Source organism: Candoia aspera, chromosome 1 (genome assembly GCF_035149785.1).
Source record: "Candoia aspera isolate rCanAsp1 chromosome 1, rCanAsp1.hap2, whole genome shotgun sequence".
Taxonomy (NCBI): domain Eukaryota; kingdom Metazoa; phylum Chordata; class Lepidosauria; order Squamata; family Boidae; genus Candoia; species Candoia aspera.
The window spans coordinates 48,900,223-48,927,665 of NC_086153.1; the positions used below are offsets into that span (position 1 = coordinate 48,900,223).

General features: G+C 39.0%; 1 protein-coding gene across 1 annotated transcript in view; it reads right to left on the reverse strand.

Annotated features, from left to right (window-relative positions):
* Nucleotides 1-27,443, reverse strand: part of USH2A (usherin) — a 513,845-nt gene that overhangs the window by 135,798 nt on the left and 350,604 nt on the right. The window contains exons 44-47 of the mRNA XM_063288775.1: nt 24,230-24,439; nt 22,799-23,001; nt 20,374-20,486; nt 10,205-10,403 (exon numbers count right to left, since the gene is read on the reverse strand). Coding sequence (XP_063144845.1) covers nt 10,205-10,403; nt 20,374-20,486; nt 22,799-23,001; nt 24,230-24,439 — 725 coding nt within the window. The remainder of the gene's footprint in view (nt 1-10,204; nt 10,404-20,373; nt 20,487-22,798; nt 23,002-24,229; nt 24,440-27,443) is intronic.

Here is a 27,443-nt window from a genome sequence, read left to right on the forward strand (position 1 = left end):
GTTTGAATGGACTGACTCTTTGTTGTTCTTGGGCTGGGCCTGACAATATGAGATAGGCAGCTTTGTAACTATTGTGTTTTTCTTTTTGTCTGTACCAACACTTTGGTAGAGGTTTTATATTATTATTGTTATAATTCTTTATTATTTAACATATTTATTAAATCGATTCACATGGCCACTTATCTCACAGATGGTTCTGGGTGGCTCACAACACATTAAAAATAGTAAAAACCACAGTATCAATAAAACATAAAGAATCTACAATGGACACTGAGAATAAACCCACAACAATCAACAGGACAAAACAGTGCACTGGCAGCCTTACCTCCTGACCCCCCCTGGGGCACATCTAGGTCTTCCATGCTTTGTGAAAGGCCGGCAGGATTGGGAGGTTAAGTTCACAACCTAGCAACCAATCAATAAAACCAACTAAAACAGTCAGGCACAATGGGCATGCTTAGGGTCCTGTCATCTAAGGAATGCCAGTTGGCAGGGCCTAGAAGATGCACCTTTTCTGCTGTAGTGCCCACCCTATGAAACATTCTCCCTCCATAGATCAGGATGGCCTGACTCTGCTGGCCTTTTGTAAATCCTTGAAGACCTGGCTCTTTGCAGTGGCCCGAGGCCCCAAGTGTGTGCAGGGACTTGTTCCTTGGTTATTTTAGCAATTATGGTATATGGTTTATTCTCAGCTGCTATGTATTTTAATTTTTAATGCATTTTAATGCATTATTGTAATTGTTTTATTTTTTAATTTTGTTCGCCACAAAGAATCACTTGAGATGGGCAGCCATATAAATTGAATGAATGAATGAATGAATGAATGAATGAATGAATGAATAAATAAATAAATAAATAAATAAATAAATCAGCTTTTTTTTAAAAAAAAATCCTGTTATGTATCATTTGTAAAGGAAAATAATGAACAGTCCAAGTGAGCAATTAATATGATCTATTCTTGTACTTAGAACAATATGGGGGCCCTTGGCCCAGAATAGGAAATCCATGGCTACAGTAATCCTGATTACCATCCCAGTTCTGCTAAAAGAACGTCCACTGAAGGAGAATTTGCTATTTCCTCATGGCAATCTTCCTAATGTTTAGTTAAAATATCTATTTCCAAGATAATTTACTTGAGTGGTAAATCTACATTCCAAACACAGACATCAAGCAAGAGAAAGAAAGCAATATACTTCTAGTAAAGTTAGATCCCTATGTCTATTCTATTCTATTCTATTCTATTCTATTCTATTCTATTCTAGGTGTATGCTTAACTTAGTTTCCTATATACTGTAAGGTTCTTGATTACAAAGCTAGATGAACAACTGTCCTGTTCAGACTATGCAACCAGGCAGAGTAATATCAAAAATATTCTTTATTAAATAACTTTTTACAATAATTAAGTCCTTGAAGCAAGAAGAACTGGATTCAGTCAAGGCTAACTGGGCATGGCAAGACAACCGGCAGGAATGCCTGAGGAGCTGACGACAAGCCAGCGGAACAAGACTCCCCAATGGGAAGTGGATGACTAGAAGAGACTGGAGTGCAAGGTGCTGCTGAAACTGAAGACAACAGGTCTCCAACTGGAACAGTACTTGAGTTACACTGACGCTGGAGCACTGGATGGGGCTGATCAGAGCCCTCTGGATTCTGCTGAGGACTAAGGACCAAATTGGATGGAACTTGACGACCCGTGCTGGACTGGGAACCAGTGACTGGAGTCTCAAAGCAAGTCTGAGAACTGGGAACAAGGCTGGACTCGACTGGAAGCCCTGGACTAGGCTGGATCCTCTGGACTGGAGATTTGGAGCAAGACTGGGAATGCGGAGCATGGCTAGACTCGGCTGGAAGCCCTGGACTAGGGTGGATCCTCTGGACTGGAGACTTGGAGCAAGACTGGGAATGCGGAGCATGGCTAGACTCGGCTGGAAGCGCTGGACTAGGCTGAATCCTCTGGACTGGAGACTTGGAGCAAGACTGGGAACTTGGAACAAGGCTAGACTTGGCTGGAAGTCCTGGACTAGGCTGGATCCTCTGGACTGGAGACTTGGAGCAAGACTGGGAACTTGGAACAAGGCTAGACTTGGCTGGAAGCCCTGGACTAGGCTGGATCCTCTGGACTGGAGACTTGGAGCAAGACTGGGAACCTGCATTGCAAACGGAGTTCTCATCATGTCTTCTGACTGCTAGTTGGTGTTCGTGGATGCACTCTGCTAGTCTTCTGCCTAGTCCTACATAGTGGTTGTTACAGTCTTTGCATTGTATGTTGTAAATAACTCCTGTTTTTTCTTCTTGGGCTATTGGGTCTTTTGGCTTGCTTAATATGTTTTGAAGAGGTTTAGCTGGTTTATGTGCTAGGGTGATGCCATGTGGTTGTAACAGTCTGTTGATGGACACGATGAGAACTCCATAATCTCACAACACATGGACAGACTCAACCATAGTTTCAACTGGGAAACTGTGAGCATCCTAAACCAAGCCAAATCCAAAAATGCCAGAGAATTCCTGGAAGCCTGGCACTCAGACCAAGCAGCCATCAACAGACACATAGAGGTAAACAACATTTACATGCCATTCAAAAGGGACAGTAGAAAAGCTAAAAGACCAGTACACTCCCTTGCCAGCAATCAATACCCAGATATGCAAAAATCAACACTAGGATTAACACCAGATGAACTATTAAACAGCACAATACACCCTAATCAAGGAACTATTAACTCAGGCAATCAACCTAACAGCAAACAACAGCCCAATCAAAGAACTCCCAAGGAGAGAACCACACCCCTACCAACACAAGCAGGGCGAGCCACAGTATATAAACTGAGAGCAAGGCCCACTCCCTCTTTGCACTGAAGATGTTGCCTAGTCTGGCAATGAAACGTCTGCAAGAAAACAGCAAGGCTCAGAGAGCACCAAGGACTCCACAGTTCAACCCTGAGCTACAAATATTTGCTTCGACTGAAACCTCACTCTTCCAGGTAATTGACTTTGAGGACCGTATTTCCCTCAGTACACAGCTGGCTGGTGGGTTATGAGAAGCCTTTATTTATTGGATTAATAGAGAGGAAGGGTGTCTGGTAAAACTCAATTACCATTAAATGACGAATAGGATTTTCAAGCCCCGAAACATATTTGTTTATCAGAAAATGTACCTTACTGATTTTTTAAGATATTTTTAGAGATTACAGAACAAAGTAAATATATTGTACAACTTAGGTACCAGATTGATTTCTCTTATTTTGACCTACCTTAAAGAGAAAAAAAATACATAATGTAAACAAGTAAATACCCATTTTTAAAGGGAAGCAGTGAACACTGCCTGGACTGATCCACCAAACCACAGATTTTGTGGCTAAGGCTATGTCAGCCAGTGTAATTTATAGTTTGGCCTGAATCACTCAGATAATTCATTTTTCTAATTGGTGTCTTGTATGACAACAAATCTTATGAATATACACTGTCACTACATGTGTGATGATGCTGTTGACAAATAGGGACATTATTTTATTACATTAAATCTTACCTTCAAAATAAGAGTTTTCTACCTCATTTGTCAATAAAAAAAAATGTATAGGCTCCTACCGTTCTGACTGCAGTATTGATCCAACTCCTAACCTGCAACTAATATGACCATTAATCTGCAAATGACCATAATTTTAAAATATTTCTGACAAATCACAATAGGCCTCATTCAGAGTTGCTCATCATTATCACATAAACAACCACCCACTTATAGATGAAACTAAATGGATCTGCTGTAAAGTAGCACCAAATCAGTCAATCAACCAAGTTCCCCAAAAGGCATTTAACCATCCCAATAAACTAATATTTTCCACGTAGATTGTGCTAAATGATAAAAGACTAAAATGCACTAGAGAATACTCCTTAGTTATCTCTTTGCATTTTTTACAGCAGCACAATAAAGGTGGCATAATATTGTTGGGAAAGGATCTGTATAATGTGGTCAGGCACCACTGAAGAAATATTATGCTATGCTAAAAACAAAAACAAAAAAATATGTACGGGGTCTGCTCCCATTCAACATTGCAGATGTTTATGGTTTCATGGTAGAACTCAGAATCCTGTAACAATGCTACTATGCTAATCACACAGCAGCAGCCTAGAAACACACACTAAAGAAATGGATGTAATGGTGCATTTATGCTCTGTTTAACTGTTCTCAATAGATCAGATAGTTCAGACACCTGTGACAGGAATCCTAAAGATAATAATTCACTTTTCAGCCCGTGTCTATTATCCAGAACCTACCTTTCTTGTACAGGTTTCACCCTGAGAGTTGGATGTTTCCAATAAACCTCAGTTTGAGGGCAGCTTCCTCCCCTGTGCATTCCTTTTTAGTCACCTCCTTCTAGGTGAACAAAACTATGATATTTTAAATAAGACATTTTTGGCTATCATGTAAGTCTTACAGCAGTGGCACCATCTCCTCAAAGGGTTGTAATGCTATATCAGGGTCCAAACTGATCAAAAGAATTTGGAACACTTAACAGGTCAAGCAGACATAATACTTTTCCAAAGTTTGAAACCTGCTGGACTCTTGCATCTCTTTCCCTCCTCACAGCTGGGGCACTGTTTCTTTGAACTTTTCTTTCACTGAACAATTACATGTCAAGGGACTGGGTGCAATTTTGGTAATATCTGACCTCTTTTCTAAGACTGCTCATTTCATTCCATCACAGATTTCCAGCTGTTATTGAGACTGCTTCCTGTTTATTTAACAAGTTTTCCAGAACCCTTAGAACTTCAGCTTGCCCAATCATTTCCTTTCTGAAAGAGGCACACAATTCATAGCCCATTTTTGAAAGGTCTATTTGCACTCTTCAGCAAAGGATCATTACCTTGTCGTGGTGCTGGAGCTTGAGCACCTCAATGATGCCATGAGCTAAACTGTGAAGGGCCACCCAAGATGGGAAGGTCATGACAGAGAGGTCAGACTAAATGCGATCCCTGGGGAAGGTAATGGAAGCCCACCCCAGTATTCTTGCTGTGAAAACTAAATGGATCAGTACAACGAGAGATATGTCAGTAGACAATCAGAAGATGAGACCCCCAGGTCGGAAGATGGTCAAAATGCTACTGGGGAGGAACAGAGGATGAGTTCAACTAACCCCAGACGTGATGACACAGCTAGCTCAAAGCCGAAAGGACGGCTAGCAGCTGACGGTGCTGGTGGTGAACGGCGAATCCGATGCTCTAAGGATCAACACACCATGGGAACCTGGAATGTAAGATCTATGAGCCAGGGCAAATTCGATGTGGTTATTGGTGAGATGTCAAGATTAAAGATAGACATTTTGGGCATCAGTGAACTGAAATGGACTGGGATGGGCCACTTCACATCAAATGACCACCAGATCTACTACAGTGGACAAGAGGACCACAGAAGAAATGGAGTAGCCTTCATAATTAATAGTCAAGTGGCTAAAGCAGAGCTTGGATACAATCCAAAAAACAATAGAATGATCTCAATTCGAATTCAGGGCAAGCCATCTAACATCACAGTGATCCAAATATACGCCCCAACCACAAATACTGAAGAAGCTGAAGTAGAGCAGTTCTATGAGGATCTGCAGCACCTACTGGACAACACGTCTAAAAGAGATGTTATTTTCATCACAGGAGACTGGAATGCTATGGTGGGCAGTCAAATGACACCTGGAATTACAGGTAAGCATGGCCTGGGAGAACAAAATGAAGCAGGACATAGGCTGATAGAATTTTGCCAAGACAACTCACTCTGCATAACAAACACTCTCTTCCAACAACCTAAGAGACGGCTTTATACATGGACTTCACCAGATGGACAACACCGAAATCAGATTGACTACTTCCTTTGCAGCCAAAGGTGACGGACATCTATACAGTCAGTAAAAACAAGACCTGGAGCTGACTGTAGTTCAGATCACAAAATTCTTATTGCACAATTTAGGATCAGACTAAAGAGATTAGGGAAGACCCACAGATCAGCTAGATATGAGCTCACTAATATTCCTAAGGAATATGCAGTGGAGGTGAAGAATCGATTTAAGGGACTGGACTTAGTAGATAGGGTTCCAGAAGAACTATGGACAGAAGTTTGGAACATTGTTCAGGAGGCGGCAACAAAATACATCCCAAAGAAAGAGAAAACCAAGAAGGCAAAATGGCTGTCTGCTGAGACACTAGAAGTAGCCCAAGAAAGAAGGAAAGCAAAAGGCAACAGTGATAGGGGGAGATATGCCCAATTAAATGCAAAATTCCGGAGGTTAGCCAGAAGAGATAAGGAATTACTTTTAAACAAGCAATGTGCAGAAGTGGAAGAAGACAATAGAATAGGAAGGACAAGAGACCTCTTCCAGAAAATTAGAAACATCGGAGGTAAATTCCAGGCAAAAATGGGTATGATTAAAAACAAAGATGGCAAGGACCTAACAGAAGAAGAAGAGATCAAGAAAAGGTGGCAAGAATATACAGAAGACCTGTATAGGAAGGATAACAATATCGGGGATAGCTTTGACAGTGTGGTCAGTGAGCTAGAGCCAGACATCCTGAAGAGTGAGGTTGAATGGGCCTTAAGAAGCATTGCTAACAAGGCAGCAGGAGACGATGGCATCCCAGCTGAACTGTTTAAAATCTTGCAAGATGATGCTGTCAAGGTAATGCATGCTATATGCCAGCAAATTTGGAAAACACAAGAATGGCCATCAGATTGGAAAAAAACAACTTATATCCCCATACCAACTGGGTTTAGAAAAGGGTTTCTAACTGGGTTTAGAAAAGGCAGAGGAACTAGGGACCAAATTGCCAATATCCGCTGGATAATGGAAAAAGCCAGGGAGTTTCACAAAAACATCTATTTTTTTATTGACTATTCTAAAGCCTTTGACTGTGTGGACCATAACAAATTGTGGCAAGTTCTTAGCGGTATGGGGATACCAAGTCATCTTGTCTGCCTCCTGAAGAATCTGTATAACGACCAAGTAGCAACAGTAAGAACAGACCACGGAACAACGGACTGGTTTAAGATTGGGAAAGGAGTATGGCAGGGCTGTATACTCTCACCCTACCTATTCAACTTGTATGCAGAACACATCATGCGACATGCTGGGCTTGAGGAATCCAAGGCTGGAGTTAAAATTGCTGGAAGAAACATCAACAATCTCAGATATGCAGATGATACCACTTTGATGGCTGAAAGCGAAGAGGAACTGAGGAGCCTTATGATGAAGGTGAAAGAAGAAAGTGCAAAAAAACCAAGATTATGGCAACCAGCTTGATTGATAACTGGCAAATACAGGGAGAAAATGTAGAAGCAGTGAAAGACTTTGTATTTCTAGGTGCAAAGATTACTGCAGATGCTGAATGCAGTCAGTAAATCAGAAGACACGTAATCCTTGGGAGAAGAGCAATGACCAATCTCGATAAAATAGTGAAGAGCAGAGACATCACACTGTCAACAAAGGCCCACATAGTTAAAGCAATGGTGTTCCCTGTAGTAACATATGGCTGCGAGAGCTGGACCATAAGGAAGGCTGAGAGAAGGAAGATGCTTTTGAACTGTGGTGTTGGAGGAAAATTCTGAGAGTGCCTTGGACTGCAAGAAGATCAAACCAGTCCATCCTCCAGGAAATAAAGCCAGACTGCTCACTTGAGGGAATGATATTCAAGGCAAAACTGAAATACTTTGGCCACATAATGAGAAGACAGGACACCCTGGAGAAGATGCTGATGCTAGGGAGAGTGGAAGGGAAAAGGAAGAGGGGCCAACCAAGGGCAGGATGGATAGATGATATTCTAGAGGTGACAGACTCATCCCTGGGGGAGCTGGGGGTGTTGACGACCGACAGGAAGCTCTGGCGTGGGCTGGTCCATGAAGTCACGGAGAGTCGGAAGCAACTAAACGAATAAACAACAACTATTTGCACTACTAAATGATAAACTGCCTCTGTCCTTTACCCAATACCTGTAGTCAGACAGAGGAACAGAGAGAACAAATGCCACCTTAGAGCAATGCATTCATTATTATGTAAACTACCAGCAAGATAATTGCCCTGATTTTTTTTACCTTTGGTTGAAAAAATTTATTCCTCTTCTCAAATCTTGTCATTTCAGGCCACCTATGATTACCCTTGTGCCTGCCAGATATTTCCCATATTTCAGGGGCTTCCTGTTTTCTCCAGGAACTACAAGCCATTCAATCCCTCCTCACAGGTCACCTGAATCGAGTCAAGATTCCTACTAGTGCTCCGCTGACCATCATTGTCAGGGAACTCCCTGCCGCAATCATTGAAGACCACATCTGACATTTCACTAGTTTTCCCCCTGCATACAAATGATAAAAAATGCTACATGCCAAGGTTATGTGACACTTCCTGTACTTGCCCAGATCAACCCTGTCCCCTTTGGTTCATGGCTTCAAGCAATGCTAAAAATACCTCATGTTTTTCACTGTTACTTCCTGGTCCTAGATCACCTCCTTTCACACCTCTATACCCTAGAAAGATCATGGGAAGCAACAGGTAATGTACAGAACCCTCACCTTCTTCATCAGTTCCATCTACAGTATTCTCAAGCCCAAAGCACCTGATTGGTCACACAGTCTGGATTCAGCATTTGCCAGCAGTTCTGTCTCTGAGGGACAGAGGGACTAGTTGGGAAGAAGGAGATATTGATATGCTTGAGAAAGACACAGAGACTGCCCTGCCTGAATCTGAGAGAAAGAATCTGAAAGGGAGGATCTTGAATGGGGAGAACTGTTGATGAAGAAGTAGAAGAGATAGAAACTGCCCCATCTTGCTGTCTAGTGTCAGGATGGGGGGGGGCAGAATGACCTAAAAGAGGGGAATCCCTTATGATGTTGAAATGAAAATTTCCAAGTAGAAGGAGAGAGGGATAAAGAAGTTTGAAGGGAGGGAGAATTTATCAAACTCCAGCCAATGAAGAAATGGAAACAGACAGAAAGGTACAATGCCCTCCAGTCTCACAGAATTGGAAGGGCTGGATGCATCTGGTAGCTGCAGACTGAGGAAGGAGATGGATAAAATAGAGAGGGCTGGAGGGGTGAAGCTGGGGAAATGGAAACCAGCATTCCTCAAGGCAGTTAGATGTATTGTGAAAAAAACTGGGAAAAAAACTGGCTGAAACCTTGATGTTGATGTGAAAAGGAGGGAGGAAAAAGCTTACAAATTAAGCCCCAGAACTGATATACATGCAGTGCTGGACTTCTGTGTTCTGTAATGGGCAGATCATCCATATTATATGATTTCTTTCTTGTCTGCAATAAAGCAACTCACCTGGTAGTGTCAAGTCTGTGAAGCTTCTACTATTATTGACTTACTGAGTGTGGGATTGGGTTTCTGGAGAACAGAAATATATAGCTATGCCTGGCCTGGATTCTGAGTGAGTTGAGTGTCAGAGTAAGCCAGCATTTTACTATTGTCTTCAGGTGTAAGAGTCTACAATGTGACTGTGCTTTCTGTCCCTTAAGCTCCTCTCTTTCAATGTCACTGTTTATCATTGTGTGTTTCACATTAATTTATTATTTATTTTTCTTGGAATAATTGTTTTACTTGATTTTATGGCATCCTTTAAATACTGAGCAAGCTAGAATTATTTTAAATAAAATAAATAAACCACCTTGAGCCACCATTAGAGCAATATTAAGTATTAAGCAAACCTTGAGCTCTTGAAGGATTCAAAACATACCACATAAATATATTTCCAATAGTTCTATGGGACAGGCCAGTATGTTCCCTTTGTCACAAACAAGGCTGGCTAACTAAACGTATCAGCTGTCCTAAGGTATAAATTTAAAGCAATTTTATAAAATGGTTCTGTTTGTAAGCATACACATGCATGCACTAATGATGTAAAATCAGACATGAAGCAATTGAGCATTTGATGAAGGAAAACAGCAACCTGTGTTATGTGCTGTGGCTGTATATGGCAACCCCAACAGTGGTTTTAACTGTCTGTACACCATGTGCCTGGGCAACTATGTCAAACTCTGGGTGCTACAGCTAGAAAGCATTGGCTTGAATAACCATATTACTCACTTTTTGACTGTGGAGGCACTTTCAGCTCAGCTTCAGAAGATGTACATGCAGAAGCTCATATAGCACTGGATGATTCTTTAGATATTCTTGTTACAGTTTTGATTGGGGTGGGGGTTAAAGGTCAAAATCAGCATATTACATGGTGTTACCTTAAACTGAGGATTACAGCATTGTCCTCCACATGTATTTTCATTAGTGTTGCATTCCAAAAGCAGACAAGCTCCTTCACGTTGATGTTTTGACAGTTGCTTTGCCTCAGTGCAGGGATGCTGAGCTTTACGCAACAGTTCATATCCTAAGATAATGCCATTTGGTTGTCCTGGTGATGCCCAGTTAATCTGAAGTGACCTGAAGCAGAAAAACCATTAACACATAATTCAATTCATACCATCTGTAATTTACTTCAGCTTCTGCTAACACTCAAATCCTTATGGGTGTCCTTTTTAACTTTGCTGCAATGGGATGGACCTTTAAATGGGCCTGGTTGTTTTTTTGTTAAGGGGCTCTTCTGGGGAAAGATCATTATACAGTACTTAAATTCTGATTCATTCCTTGGCAGAAAGATAGACTTGAAGACTCTGATATATAATTGACCCTGACATATAATAGAAAACAAGTGCTAAACTTTAGTTTAAAATAGAGTCACAGCCTCACTCTAATACCTTTCCTCAGTTGCCTTCAGCTTCTACCAACAAGTATTTTTACATTAATAAATTGAACATAATGCAACATATTATACATATACTTGACACAAAGTATATGTATAATATAAAACACTGCATCTGCTCTAAAATATGTGCTGGCTGCTCAAGACATAGCTGCACTGTTGAGTCAACATGTTTCTGTTGAGGCTTTTGCAAAAATCAGCTTGTGGTAATCTTGTCCTCCTTGTGTCTTCTTCCTACAATGAAGGCACTGGTGATTTGAGATCATGCTTGCAGGAGTTTTTGTACAATTGTCTTGTGATTTCAGCTTCTTTGGGGAAAGCACTGGAAAGACTTTCAGCTGCACAAGCTGGTTATCTGCAAGTAAGATCTCAGTGATCTCAGCCATCTCAGATTTTCCCACTTCAGAAAAAACACTGAGCACTAGACATAGTGTTGGTGTTCTGGGCACATACAAGCACATACTTGATGAACTTGACCATCCTATATAGTCCATCTTCTGGGTAACCAAGTCAGAACTATGGTAGCAGGAATTTCTAAGGTATCTGCAAGTAAGTAAGCACTGTAAACCTATGGCATGGAAAGATCATGGGAAGTAGTAGGTGATGAACATGCTAAATCAAATTTAGGAGTATTTAGGAATTAATAGATAATAGCCAAAACCCTTCCAAGGATGCAGAATGGCTCTGGGCTATCTTGCCTTGAAGTTTAGCAACTATTTGAATACTCAGCAATAGTATTCTGTTTGTCTTGGACATACAACCTTTTTCAAATTAGGAAATAAATTTATTGTGGAATTACAAAGTGCAAAGTTGAACCAAAATTCTAGGACCATAATATTTGGAAAGTCCCAGGAGCTTGAAATAAGTAGCACAAACTATAGAAGATTGGAATCTATTTCATATCTTGTCATTGATAAGTTACACATTTTTAAAAAAAAAAATCAGCACCTTATTCTACCTGTTTGCATTTCCTCCCTTTCTTTCATGGACTTTCTCTCAGCTTGGGACAGAATAACTTAACTGGGGAAGGGACACAAAAGGAGCAGCTCGCAACACAAATCTATGGGAGACATCAAGTTTGACTGGCTATCACTGTATTTTAAATGTTCTGAATGTATCTGCTAAATTTCAAGATTGAATGTAAAGATTTTGAACATTCATTCAGTTCTGTATCTTCAAAACATGCATTAAATATATTCCTCAAAAGATGCCTGAGCAGAAGTGTAAATAATTAAACAGTTCCTTCCTTATAATATCATACTGCAGATATTTCATGGGAGAACTGCATATTATGTTAATGATACAGAATGCAGTTAACCTCTGAATTTACTCATGGAAAGTAATGAATTGGACTGTACCACTACACAAGGGGAGAGGAGGCTTAAATCTTTTCATCTGCAGATGCATTGTTCACAAAAACTCTGCCCCACTCTTTTCCTTCATTTTCTTAAAGCCTCCTTTGTTGCCGATAGCAGAAGGAAGATGATTTTAGAAATGAAAAAGCTGAGGTAGAAAGGTTTAACAACCCCTCCCTTGTACATACCCTGAGCATCCTCTGGGTAAAAATACAGAATGAAAATGGAAACAAGAACAACAACAATAGGCTGTCATGCAATTACTCAAGGTCAGACTTCTACCTAGTTCCCTTCAGATGTTTGGCACCACAACTGGCAGAATTTCCATCCAGAATGGGAGGGGTGCTTTAGGATAAATATTAAAAACAAGAGAATCCCACATCCTTGTTGCTAGAAGACCATCTCATTTCATTAATAAGTGAAGCTACAGTCTGTCCACAATAAATCCATTAAAGCCAGACTTCAACATTACAATGTGGACATTGCTCAGCTAAAGATGACTTTCTTTAAGTTCCATTTGCCCATTTAAGATTTAAGTAAATCCTTATATCTTTCCTGCTGTAAGGGGAACTTAAGAGCACCTAACTTTGGATGGATCATTTTAGAAAGTAATGTAACCCAATTACATAGTAGCTGTCACAATACTTTGTGACACTGTAAATTAGCATTCATTTAAAGTTAGAGAGTTATATTCAGAAAACAGCAGCTGAGATAAACTCTGGCATCTTACTGAATAAAAATAACACACTGATCTATTATTTCACTACCTTGAGGTATAAACAGAGGAACACATAACAATAACTATCTGTAGAGGAAGAATTAATGTCAACCGTGAAGGGATAACTTCACAGGTTACTTGTAGAGTCACCATTATTATTCTGAAGTCTTCATCTGACTTACTGAATTAATGCCACAGTCTGTAGAAGTCTATTTTATATTCACTGCATATTCAACTCAAAGGAAAAAAAAACCCCTTACATATCAATGTTTTACCGACAAACATATAAAAAGAAAGAACAAAAGAATGAAAGAGAGAGAAGAAAGGAAAGAACAAAGAAAGGGGTACTAAGCTTCAAAAATGAATCTAAGGTTTGAAATACATCTCAATGTATATTATTTTGCAACTAAATAAATCAGAGGTAAATGCCAAGTATTTTTTCTGTCATGTTCTTTGACATTTTCTGCAGCATACTGATTTTGTTAAAATGTTTTTGCACAAGATGGAATTAAGAAGAAATCAAACTCTCCTCAAAAGCAGTCATACTTGAATTCGGTCATGCTGTTCAGCGATATTTGACTGTATATCTCTAAAGCCAATGTTTATGTTCACATCTCATGCTAAGCTATGGTTTGATTAACTAACCATGATTAACTATTATTTTGTGTGTGTGTGCACGCATGCACCTTGGAGTCAGTCTTGACTCCTGGTGACTTCCTGGAGAAGTCTATGCAGTTTTCTTGGCAACATTTTTGGAAGTAAATTTGTAACTGCCTTCTTCCTATGGTTGAGAGAGAGTAACCAGTCCAGAGTTACCCAACTGGTTTCATGCTCAAAGCAGGATTAGAATTTATAATCTCCCAGTTTCTAGCCTGTTGCCTTTAACCACCAAACTGACTAGCTTCAAATGATATGCTAAGCCACAAATCACAATTAACAAACCAAAATGGCTTAGTATGTTGTTTGAATTGAACCTATTTCTATCTGAACAAGTTATACAAATCTGGCTCCATGAAGGGCATCTTGGCTCAAAATAACACATTTTACAAGAGAACAGCCTCTGCATGTATAACTGAGTCCAAAACCTGATAATGCATGTTATCTGCAGTATCTTGGCTCAGGTGGAAGCCAATATACATACAGGCATTTGTAGAAAAGTAGTGTCATGGAGACTTCTACATTGAATATGTGAATATCTGGAAGAAACTAACATTATTTGAGTGACATTGGAAGGTGAGGTTTTATCCAGAGCATTCACATGCTGAGCTACTGTGAATTTCAGCAAATTTGAATGGACGTGGTGGCGCTGCGGGTTAAACCACTGAGCTGCTGAGCTTGCCGATCAGAAGGTCGGCAGTTCAAATCCGCCTGACGGGGTGAGCTCCTGTTGCTAGTCCCAGCTCCTGCCAACCTAGCAGTTCGAAAACATGCAAATGAGAATAGATTAATAGGCACCGCTCCGGCAGGCAGGCAATGGCTTTCCGTGCAGTCATGCCGGCCACATGACCCCGGAAGTGTCTACGGACAAATGCCGGCTCTTCGGCTTTGAAACGGAGATGAGCACCGCCCCCTAGAGTTGGACATGACTGGACTTAATGTCAAGGGAAACCTTTACCTTTGCTATACTATATGAAGCATGTGATAAACTAATAGGATTGAAACTGTTGATCGAAGCATGGTCCTCCTCTATCCCATTCCTGGTATTCAGTGTTTGAGGAAGCACCTAAATGACACCAAAATCGAAAATATTTAATCCATGAAATTGGAGGAGGAAAATTGGATCTGGAACTTCTCAGTGTTACAATACCATTTAGGTAATAGATTAAATGGGCACAAAGCAAATAAGAACTTGAACAACAGGCCCAGGACTAAGCTACTATAGTGGATAAGGAAACAGACCATGAATTATATTGGTGGCAGTTCTATAGTACTTGTGTTAATGTTAGTCTCAATGGCTTATGAGTCCCATAGTGGTACTTTTATATCATCAATTTTAGTATTAACTTAGATCATCCATATATGTATATAGTTGACAAGGTTTAATAAATCAGGATAGAATGCTATTATAGGTCCTATCAACTTCTTTGACTGACCTGGAGAAATGAGTATCTTAACTCTCAGTATACTGCCAGGGAATGTTTGATCTTTTGAAGACTTGTCAGGAGGAAGGAGAAGATAGAGAACAGATCAGAACTTTGTATTCTTGCTTGAAATAAAATTAGTGTGAGCAAATGGTTTCTATCTATATGTACATGTCAACTGCATGCTATACAGTTAACACAGATGTGTTTTGACACTTGGATTTACAAAAAAATCTACTTTCCTCTACTTCCTAGTTCACTCAAGATAACAGCATATCATTTAATAGCAGCTGAATGTCCTAATCACTTGTGTGATTTTCTGAATGATGCATTTACCCAAAAGGAAGACAACCCTGGCTTTAAGATGATCTCCCTAAAGGAAGATGAGATAGAATTATAATAAACTGAAACAAAAATCCAGTATATTCCCCAGCTTTCTTACCTTGACAATGGGACATCCAGAATCCCACTGAAATCAATCCTGGAGATCATTTCCTCCCCACCCCCATGCATATGACATACAAGTATAGGCATTTATGTCTATATACACATATGTAAGTATATATTTTGACTTGCAGAAGCCACACTCCAAAAAAGGACAGGGCCAAGACAGTAACGTATCATTAATTGAATTAATACCTGATTAAAGTTAATTGCTTGTAAAATAATGTGCCCATTATAAAATGAATTATTTTCACTTTTGCATATAAACACAGACTACTTTCTTTCTCACACACATATGCATGCTCACACTCAGAATGAGATTATGGAAATTTGAGCTCAACAAGCATAAGTTCTACTGTATATGTGTAGCCTGCAGGAAGTTTACTTTCTACTGAGGTAGGTATGGGGAAGTTTCTGTTATACTGGTAAAGAATCTGTTCTACCCAGATTACCTTGTGTAAATCAGGGTGAAAACTGTTTTTTTTTGGGGGGGCGGGGATTCTCTGCAACAAGGAAACAAATTAATAGATGCTGTGTCCTGGATTGCAGAAAAAGGAAATATATTCATGGTTACTCTGTGGTAAGTCTTGTTGAATTCAGTTGTTCTTCCTCCCAGGTAATTATGCTTAGGAGTTGTAGTTTTCTTCAGGCAGCTTCTAAACCCTGTAAATCCTCTATATGAGGAAGATGACAAGAAGTGGGCAGGGTTAGTGTGCTTGTCTCCCTTCCCTTCCTCCCCAACACCATGCCTTTATGTAGGCAATCAAAGGTGTTACATGACTCCTTTATGCAGCCATTTTGCATCTCTCACCTTCTTGCTTGTTTTCAAGGTCTTCTTCTACTGTCGTTTTCTCAGCAAATGTAAAAGGACCTCCTGGATTCACAGTTAATTGGGGGGAGGGGAGGCATTCATTTAAATACCATAACACCAAAATAGACTAATTTAGAGATTGGTGGTTTTTTTCTCTTTTGGTGCCTTCGAGTCAGTGTTGACTCCTGGTGACTTCCTGGACAAGTCCCTGCAATACTCTTGGCAAGAGTTTGGAAATGCTTGATAAGGAGTGACTGGCCCAAGGTCACCCAGTTGGCTTTGTGCCTAAGGAGGGACTAGAACCCACGGTCTCCCTTTTTCTAGCCTGATACCTTACCCACCACACCAAACTGGCTCTTAGAGTTAGGCACCCCTATTTGTCCCCCACAAAAAAACAAAAACAAAAAGAACAACCCCAACCCACTACAAGTAATGTCTTCCATTTTGGCAACATTTTTCTTTCCAACTGCCATTTCCTTTTACTTCACATGAAGAGGAGTGAAGGAGCTCCAGACATAACTTGAGATCTGAATGTCTGAACTGAATCTCTACATCTCAGCCAGTGAATGTATTTTAACAGAGACCGACTGATAAAAGCTGTGCCCACTGGAACATTTTGCCACCAGATAATTGCTAATAGGGGAAACTAAAGTTTCTGTTGTAACAGGTCTGTTATGATGGCTAAATAAACTCTATATAATCTGTTATGCTGACTAAATAAACCCTAAGTGTGTATGATTATTTTTGCCTGGTTCTATAGTATTCCCCTAAAGTTCCAAAGCTTCTGTTCCCAAAATAAAGGTTTGAACTGTTGAAAAATTGCTATAAAAATTTGCAGAATACGTGGTGCATTGCTTATATGACTCTCTGCTGGAAACCAAATCATCTCTTCATTGGCAGATACATATTACAGTATCTTCTTGTTTATTCAATCTGCTATTTTCTTCTTGAATTTGTTTCCTTAACAGAGGACAAATTGGAAAATTCATATGCATGCCAGCACTTGCTGAAGCTGTCAACTGTAGTGATTGTCACATTTCAATCACAATTGAAGCCAGCCAGCCAGCCAGCCAGCCAGCTACTTTTTACAGCACAAGGCCTTACATTCTTGAGGACCAGAATTAATGAATTAACTATTGATTAAATTCCACTCTAGCAAATCCACCGTGGCAAATAAATGAACTACCTGGGGCATATGTAGGCCATAGCCAGACATGTCTGGGCAATCGATCAGTACTTAGTATTCTCTGAGGATATAAGAACAGCTGATGATAATATGACATGTAAGGGAAGCAATGAAAAAAGTCCCATTCTGGCTGAACAGATGATCAAACAGGAAGGTATTTCTGATTGTTTTACATCTGCGTGTTTGGATATCTTTAGTTTGCATACCATCCCAAAGACATGCACAAGTACTTAGTGTGTATGTGTGTGTGTGTGTAGGTGTATATATGTATGTATGTATGTATGTATTTATATGTATATATATATGTATGTATGTATGTATTTATATGTATATATATACATACATGGGACGCGGTGGCGCTGCGGGTTAAACCGCTGAGCTGCCAATCAGAAGGTCGGCGGTTTGAAACCACGCGGCGGGGTGAGCTCCCGTTGCTAGTCCCAGCTCCTGCTCACCTAGCAGTTCGAAAACATGCAAATGTGAGTAGATCAACAGGTACTGCTTCGGCGGGAAGGTAACGGCGTTCCGTGTCGTCATGCTGGCCACATGACCCGGAAGTGTCTACGGACAAACGCCGGCTCTTCGGCTTTGAAACGGAGATGAGCACCGCCCCCTAGAGTCGGACACGACTGGACTTTATGTCAAGGGAAACCTTTACCTTTACTTATATACATACATACATACATACATAGTATATATGCCAAAGACATACTGTACATCATTGACAGCTGGGGAAAACATGGCTTCTAAAATTTAGTTCTTATCAAACAAGCTTTGAAATTATATTTTCCACAAGGAAATACAAAAACTGAAATAAAATAAAGAACTGAAGCTTCCTTAGAAGACTGCAGGAGTAAATATATCCAGCAGGCATATTTCTGAAGATTTAGATGTTAAACTGTTCAGTTATTTAAAAAACACATTTCTCTGTCTTGCCAGAAGTTGACTAAGTGCCAGTAGTGTAATAAAATCCTATCAACAATAATATACACACAGGGGACTTACTATTGTTGCCATATATCCTTGGCAATGGATGTATAATCTCTATTGGAAATTTTGGCACTAATGGAGCCTTTTAGGAAAAGAATGATTGCATTTGTCAGTATGAAAAAAAAAACATTCTCATAATAATGGAAAGATAAAGAAAATATATAACCAAATCTCCTACATTATGTGCATATAGATAAACAACTTAATTTCCTTTTTACATATTGCCTTTCTAATATTGCTGATAATTATTCTAGACTTCTTTTAATGCCCAATTCTGATCAGTTTTCCATCTGAAAAAAAAATTAATGGATATATAAACTGATGAGCCCCTCTCACTCAATATTTTCAATGAACTCAGAGAAGCTGCTCATGATAGAATTAAATCAGTAAGAATTTGACCCAGGGCAGTTTCACATGCACATGATTCTCGATCCTTTACTATAAATATTTGGGAATCCTTTCCATATTCACTAGTAATACAGAAGAATGTCTGTACGAACTGCTGCCAAGGGAACTACTATTACTTTAAGTGATGAGATCTCCATCACTGGAGATCTTCAAACAAAGATTGATGAATTGATTGGTCTTTGTCAGAGATGCTCTAGTGGATCTTGAATTGAACAGGGATCTAAAACCTCTTCTGAATCTATAATGCCAAGAAAACTAAATAGATATGTCCATTTAAGTCATCAGGAGTCAAACACAACTTGAAATAGACTATCTTTACTGGTGGACTATCATTTTAGAATGTGTATGCACGTGGATGGATGGGTGGATGGAATATATGTGCATGTGCATGTGCATATACATATATATGACTCCCTCCCTGCTCTACTTAACATTTACATGAGGCCACTGGGTGAGGTCATGTGATAGCACAGATTTAGATATCATCAGATATACATTTCTACCCCAGGCTGGCAGCTTTTGTGGTGCTTCCTTGCTATCTGGAGGCTATAGGGGCTTGGATGGGGAGGAACAAGCTTGGCTTATCCCTGGCAAGACAAAGTGGCTATGGGATTTGGGACTCCCTGGAGCTGGAGAATTACTATATTTCACTGTGAATGGGTAAGCAGTCCTTATTCAGAGCTCTGCAATTTGGGGCTCTTCCTAGACTTTTGGCTCCTGCTCAAGGAGCATATGGCAGCTGTGACTAGGAGGGCCTTTGTACAGTTTCATCTTGTACATCAGTTGCAACCATTCCTAGACTGAGAGGCCCTGCTTACTGTCACTCTTGCCATGCTTATTTCCTATTATAATGCTCTCTTCATGGAGCTTCCCTTGAAGACCACTCTGAAGTTGCAGGTTGTCCAAAATTCCAGGTGCAATGTAAGATACAAGTTATCACCTATTGTAATGGTATGTGGGAATGACCTGGGGAGATAGGACAAGGACCCGCAGACTAGGCAACAGTCTGATAAGAGGCAGCTCAGTCTGCAGGTGAGGAAAGACAGTGCTTCCAACTTCTGTCCCTCCTGCATTGTGAGATGGATTTCTTATATCTATTCAGGATCCATCCATTTTGGACAGGTTTCAGGTTTGGAAATGATGTATAATAGGATGGAGTATCAAGAGACCTTGTCCTTGTTTCTGGACAAGGTTGGAAAGCATTGGCTATTGGCAGTAATGCTCAGTGAAAACCTCAGGCATACTGACTTCCTCTTCTTCCAGTATCTCCAGGCTGATGAAACCATGGCCTTCTTGCCAAGCTAAATACTTCTATGTGAGAGTTGAGAGGCAATTTGGGATTGCTGCTGCGTGAAGTAGAGACACAGAAGAATGGTAGAGTTCCATGTAGTATGTAGGCCACTTCAGGCTGAGACTCTGCAGGCCAGGGAAATAAAGAACTAGACAGAGACCCAGAAGACAGCTGCCACATATGGGATTACAATGAAGACTGGTGTGAAAGACAAGATGGAAGATATACACTGTAGTCTTTCTCCTTCTTAGGCTCATATGGAAATAAGCATTTATCTTATAGCCCAAATTATGTTAACGTAATTTCTTTTACCACCACTGATTCTTATGACGTAAGGTGGAAAAGAAGGACAAGTACATTTTGATACCTTGAACCAAGGACATAGATCCATGGTGGTGATAACTCTTTAGGCTCATCTTCTGCAGTTGTAATTTGGGTTCCATTACTTCTCACACAAGCATTCCTTGTACAGGATTCAACCTAGAATAACAAGCATCAAAATGGGTGCTTTTCCTCATTCAAAAATTGAAGTCAAAGTAGTAGCAAAGCTGAATGTAGTATAAAGGTAAGAAGGAAAATCATTTTGAATGGGGGATGCAAAAGAAAAAAGAAAAAAATGCTGTTATAAAAATGCTGAGAACATATATAATAACATCTTTTCATTTAATAGTATTAAACAATAAATGTACTAAATGCAATAAACTGGGCTAAAACCAATAAAACCAGGAAAATGAATAAAACCTGTAAATTAAAAATAAATCAGCAGTGGTTAGGGTAGCTGATGGAATTATAGGAACTTCTTGCAGGGCCACAACTAGGGTCTGTGTCACCCGTGGCAAACATGGATTCCTTGCCCATTTTGGCACCCCCTCAGTGCTCATTTTGGTGCACCCACCAGCTCAGCACCCGGGGCACGTGCCCCGCTTCCCCCCCCCCCCCCAGTTGCAGCCCTGACATCTTGGAATAAATACATTTTCAACAAAAACACTTCACAGCAGGAGACTGTGCTAATGAATTTTTTTCCATGTGTCTACACATGACATCAAAAAGCAAGACAGACACACATTTAATTATAACTTTAGGAAGCTGAAGATTTGATAGGGAATGTAATATGAAAGGCCAAAAAAGGGGGGAAAGCAAATGAACAATTAAATCTTTGTATTTTACCCAATATTTCAGTGCCACAAACATTGGCACTAATCCTGAAATATGAGAAGCTAAAAAGCAAGCTGATTAATATGTAAGACATCAATAATAAATACAGAGGCCTGAAAAGTACGAAAGTTCTTGGAATTTGTATTATTGTTGTAGAAAGACAAGTATAATTCCATATGGAAACCAGAATATGTGTATTCATAAGGGGTGGGGGCTGGAATGAGGAGATAGGGGCTGTATAGAGGGGCTGGAATGTAGAAATCCGTTATGGTGTGCCTTTGTGTGACATTTATTTATTGCACGCTGCAACTGGATGCAAATCATAGGACGAAGTATACATGATTATGGTTACAGCATCCCCATACATCATTCAAAGTAAGCCAGTATCTGAGTGAGACAAACAAAATGGGAAAGTTGCAATTAAAGCAGCATTTTGAACAAATGAAAGCAAACCCATTATAGAAAAATATTTGTATGCCTTTTCTTCACAAATATTCATAAAACCTGCAAATTTTTGAGGAAGCCTAAAGAGAAGGAAAATGAGAAAAAACAAAAGGTTTAAATATTAATTGTATTTTTAAAAGACTGGGATTTCTTGACTAAGATCATCCTATTCCAGAGAAGGGGAGGAAGGGAAAAATGATAAAAGGCTACCAATGCAATATCATTATTTCTCATGGTTCATGTTTTATGCATGCCTGATGTTTCTAACACAATTGCTATTTTGTTTTAATCAGTAGGAGTAGGATCTCTGTAATATATATAACTTCAGCATCACAGGAGGAGAGGAAGTTTAACCCTGATGGTTTTAAAAGAGACACTGTGCGTATGTCCATGTGCATGTGTATGTCTATGTGTTTACATAGTCCTTCTAATGTATATATTTTTATTCACTGTTGCCTACTACATGATTTGGTAGCTTTTTCAGTAGACTTTTGTGCATAATTTCCCCAGATAGACACATATCTCTATTAATTTTTCATTGTTGGATTATATCTTATAATTCAGAAAAATAGAATACTGATGTATGACTGATGTATTTTCCTTACTGATTCAGGAAATAGAAATTAACCAAATATTCATAACAATATAAATAAAAGAAATTTGTCCCACATTCATAGAACTTTAGAGTTTGATGTATTTGCATGTATTCATAATACTGTTCCATCTATTTTTAGCATTAAACTATATTCTTTTAATTTGTTTAGCAGCATTTTTAATTTATTTTCTGACAAAATAGAGCTTGTTAAAGATACCTCATCCAAAAATACCCATTTATAATTACATGTTAGTTTGTTTTTTAAGCTTCAAACTACAGTGCAAAATCTTCAGAAACATTAATAATTTGCAAAAACTCCAATTTTTAGCACGGTAGAAGATGAATATTTATAGATGCATTATATATACTATACATATAGCATATATACAGTATTAGCAATATTAATCTACTATATTTGCCTGTTTTACATATTCATAATTATTCCATGAACTATCAAAGTTTCATATATCACATATACATATATATGCCCTTTACATGACTGTATGCAAAATGCTATACAGATTGTGTTAATATCTGTACGTCTATAGATGCACTGAAGTTAAACTGTACACAGTGAAAAAAAAAGAAATATTCCAACCTGTATGTCATAAATAGTGAATGGAGACAAATCTCCTAAAATAAAAGATCCAGGCACCTTCATTCCAGTCTCATATCGGTTATTATTTACATAAATAGAATACTCCATGACAACACCATTTGAGTTTGAAGGCAATGTCCAAATGACACATACAGCTGTACTGTTGATGATGACAACCTCTGGAGGGAGCATGCCCTCTGGCTCTAGAAACAAAGGAAGAAACGGAATAAACTCCAGGTGTCACTGCAAAAGCACTTGTTTAACCAAATACAGATTAGAATTTAGGTTTAGGAAAGCATCTGCTGCTTATCTGCTAGTTTGTTACAAAGTTTGCACTGTCTGTACTTGTTCTCTAAATTGACTTATTAAAACCTCGAAACTGTGGGAAAGGGGGATGGTAAACCACTTTATATCTCCAGTCTGGCCTTAATCTTTTACCATAAATGTGACTAGGCGAATGTGACTATTTAATTGTGGGACCCCATCCACAATTATTTAGTATAGTCTCATGTTTCAATCCCCTCCCCTCGCAAGTTAGCTTCTAAGGGTGACATCTCCCCATAGCTTTTATTAGCATCATAACTTGAGCAATGTGAAGCAATGAGTATTAAATTATTATGTAAATGCTTTTGTTGATTACCACAGATAATGATGAAGCCTTACCTTTTTTTTTACAAAATAACCCCCATCTTTCTTAGCATTAAATTACACAGATTATTTAAGCATGTTGTAAATAGCTATACAAGGGAACTATTTTTATCTGGGTAAGTCCACCTTTAAGCAGTTGAAAAATTGTATTTCGAATGGGTTCTATTTTATAAATAAAAAAGGGGATGAACTTTGGCTTTGCCAAGGAAATGCAATCCTGACTTAAAGTACTTTGCTAATGACCTGGAACACTTGCTTCTGGGATAATGATATTATAATGTTTATAATGAGAATTTATAAAGCCAAAAAGATTAGAAAGGCCATTCCAAAAGCATTTGAGATTAACAAGTTGCTTGTTTCCCCCTCCTTTCCCTTCCCTCCCTCCAGCTTGCCAACTGGCTTGGAAATATGTCAGGGAAACTCTCTGAGAGACTGGATTTACACCTTCCATTTCTGGTCAAACAGTTGACTGTCATGTCACAAGCAGCCTGCTTCACAGCAGTTTTTTTTAAAAATCATATTTATTGACCTAAACATAGCTCTGAACTGCAGAACGAAGTAAACAGGATGAGAACAAAGTGAGTTAATATTCTCCATTAAAGCATTGGGTTCCTATCACAGTGGGACCTTTTATTGACTGACTACTTCATGACAACTAGCATTTGAGTATTGTAGCATTTCAGTGCTTTCCCTTTTGATAATGGAAGAATGACTATTTTCAACCCTCATAAAAATCAGTTAATTAATTTTCAGATTTTAAGGTGAAACCAATAGTCAGCCTACCTCTATCTGCTGTAGTCACATGCACTGGTTCACTTGTGATGCTGTGAATCCCACTGAAAGCTTGAAGCCAAATCTGATACTCTGTGTTTGGATATAGTTCACCAATAACAGCACTGTTTTCACTTGCAGGGATCTTTCTGGAGTTTATTTGGGCAGTGTCATTCCAGGAAAGGAAATAATATTCAATATTTCCTTGTATATCTTGTAAGGCTGTTTAATGAATAAAAACAAAAATATGACAGTGGAAATGAATGGAGAAATAATAATCCCACATCTCTGGGCACTAAGATGACTCCAAATATTTATTTATGTATTTATTTATTATTCAAATTTTGTTACCACCCATCTCTCCCAAAAGAGGGACGGTTTACAATAAAATTCATACCATAACAATAAACATTAAAATCCAATAAAAATAAAAACAAATTACCAATATAAAATATAAAATACAATATAAATAAATATAAAATCCAAGGGGCTCTAAAGATGCCAATCCAGCGGGAGGGGCTCTAAGGTGCAAGCCACCCCCAAGAATGGCTACCCACCTTCCCGCCCCAAGCGAGACGGCAGAACCAAGTCTTCGGGGCCTTCCTGAAGGTCAGGAGTGAAGGGGCCTGCTAGAAGCTGCAAAGGTATACTGTATGTAAAGGGCCCAGTACAAAGATATTCACTAAGTGATAAACTCTGCAGTGATAATCTAAATATTCTACAGGGGAAATTGCTTTGCAGGCAAATTTTGTTGTCCAGTCCCTTCTGACTCTTCCTAACCTGATGGATCTCATTTTGCCAGGACTGTCTGTTGATAACTTCTTCTCTGAGCTCTTGTAAACTCATAATTGTATCATCAGAAATTTTACCACCTTGTCTTCTATCAGCCTCTTTTCTATTGCTTTTGATTTTCCAGTGCCTTCTCCACTGATCCTTGCCTTTGCATTATGTGTCCAAAATATTTAAAGTTTAGCTTCATTATTAGTACTCCCAGTGAGCATTTTTGCTTTCCTTCATGTAATAGTGAATGATTTATTCTTCTTGCAGTCCAAGGCATTTTCAATCATTTTCTCTAACAGAATATTTAAAGGTATCAATTTAAATAGAGTGGTACAAAATCTATCCCAAATATACTGTAAGGCCATAAGGAGAAATGCAAGGGTTTTTCTCCCTCCTTACAATAATATGCAAGAAACAAAGATATTTTAAACAATAAAGACAGTGCCCCCAAAGTATTCTTCTTGAGTCCAGAAGAATGTTCCTGGAAGTTATGCTATACAATCAGGCAGCCTTGCTTCCAGGACCATTGTGGGGGGGGGGGGAGGAGTTTTTTGCATATCCTTTACTATGCCCACATCTCAGTGCCTCAGAATTAAGTACCACTAGATACTCATATAATGGTGGTTAATGTTTGTATTAAACACATTGCAAGGATGGAGAATAAAATACCTGTTTCATGCTGAATGTTGATGTCCAGATGACTATTAGGGACTGTCCTGAATACTGGATTCAAGAATCAAGCACTGGGAACATATATGCTTCTTCTCTCTGAGTGCACTGTTTTGAGCTCAGCAGAAAATGAACATGACCTAGTGTTCTAATTACACCAGGGCAAAGAACCTCACCTTGGAAGCTAAGCAGTGCTGGTCTTAGGTGAGAAAATCACTAGGAAATCTAGGGCTGTAGGCTAAGCTGAGATGTTGGAAAACATTCTGGTTAGTACTTGTCAGGGAACAATTAGGGAATTCCAGTTTGATAGACTAGATTGAGAAGCTGGAAAATATTCTGGAAGAAAGCAATGGCAAACCACTTCAGTACTGTTGCCAGAAGAACTACATGTTACGTTCATGTAATCACCAAGAATCAAGCCTGATTTGAGAGCATCTTTATCTTCTTTATGTGAGGGTATCTAGATGTGAATAGGAGAAACGAAGCTCTTAAACATATGCCATTTCTATGCTCACATGCATATTATAAGAGATCAGAGGGAGAAGCATTGAAGAGCCACTGCTTTTAACGTATCAGTTAAACATAGAGAGTCTGTTCAGAACTTCAAATGAATGCTGGAAAAAGCAAAATGGGGAGAAACCTACAGGCACAATCTCAAGCTCTCTACAACCCACAAACTGATATTTCTACATATGTCATCAGAATAAGGATTCTGTTTCCATTCTCTTTTATTTTAGTAGCTTAATTATAGTGGAGCCTCTGTTTCCCAAATTCTTGTACTGTATTTCACCCCTGAACCTACCAGCAACAAAGACATAAAAGCAAGTTGTTTTCAAGTGATCTCATGGCGGGAGAGAAAATTTGTTCCAGACCTGTGACAAAATAAAAACATTTGGAGGAAGAGAGATTGCTTATTTGCTTGGAATAAGCCATATCAAGAAATGAAAGAATAAATGAGGATTTGCTCTAATGACCCTCACTTGATGTTTAACCTTTGCATTCATAAACAGGTATCTAGGAAATTTGTGCAGTAAGAATGAAAATGAAGCCAGATTGCATTACCTTTATCTAGATGGTCAGAGGTTTGAATTACTAAAGTAATGAAACTTCAGCAGCCTGCTTCAGATCTATTAGGTTTGTCAGTTTTTATAAGCAAGCTTACTTCAGGCATCCAATTATAAAATAAGGAGCCTCTATTTGCTGAGAGTCACTAGTAAGTGCTTACAGACAGATTTGCATGTACATATTGAAGAATTAACCTACTGCTTTGATAGACAGGTAATCTGGATTAAATGGATATGTTCCTCTCAGGATGACATAGCACAAATGCGTACATTTGCATATACAGAAAATCCATAACTCTTCTGGAAAGAAAGATCAGGCTGTACAGAAATGCTGGCATTTGTAAATAATATGACAACCTCAAAAAGATTTAACTTGATGTACTGTCTGCTCAGAACTTCTTATGTGGTTTCACATTGTGAAACACATCCAGAATCACAAGCAAATGTTGACTACTCTACTGTTTAGTGTTTTGTATCGCCACATCTCTACATTATGCCCAAATCTTCTTACTTAATTACCTCAGAAAGAATGCTGTAGAGTAAGACAAGGAGGAGATGAAAAATCAGAAGGCTCTTTGGGAAAGAGGCTACAGTGTTTGGAGAATGTATGTCCCTTGCTCAAAATACCTGAATATCCTGAAAGATGAGAAATTCAAGACAGAGAAAATGAACTCCTTAGGACATTACACAGTTAACTGGTGGAAGTTGCTACC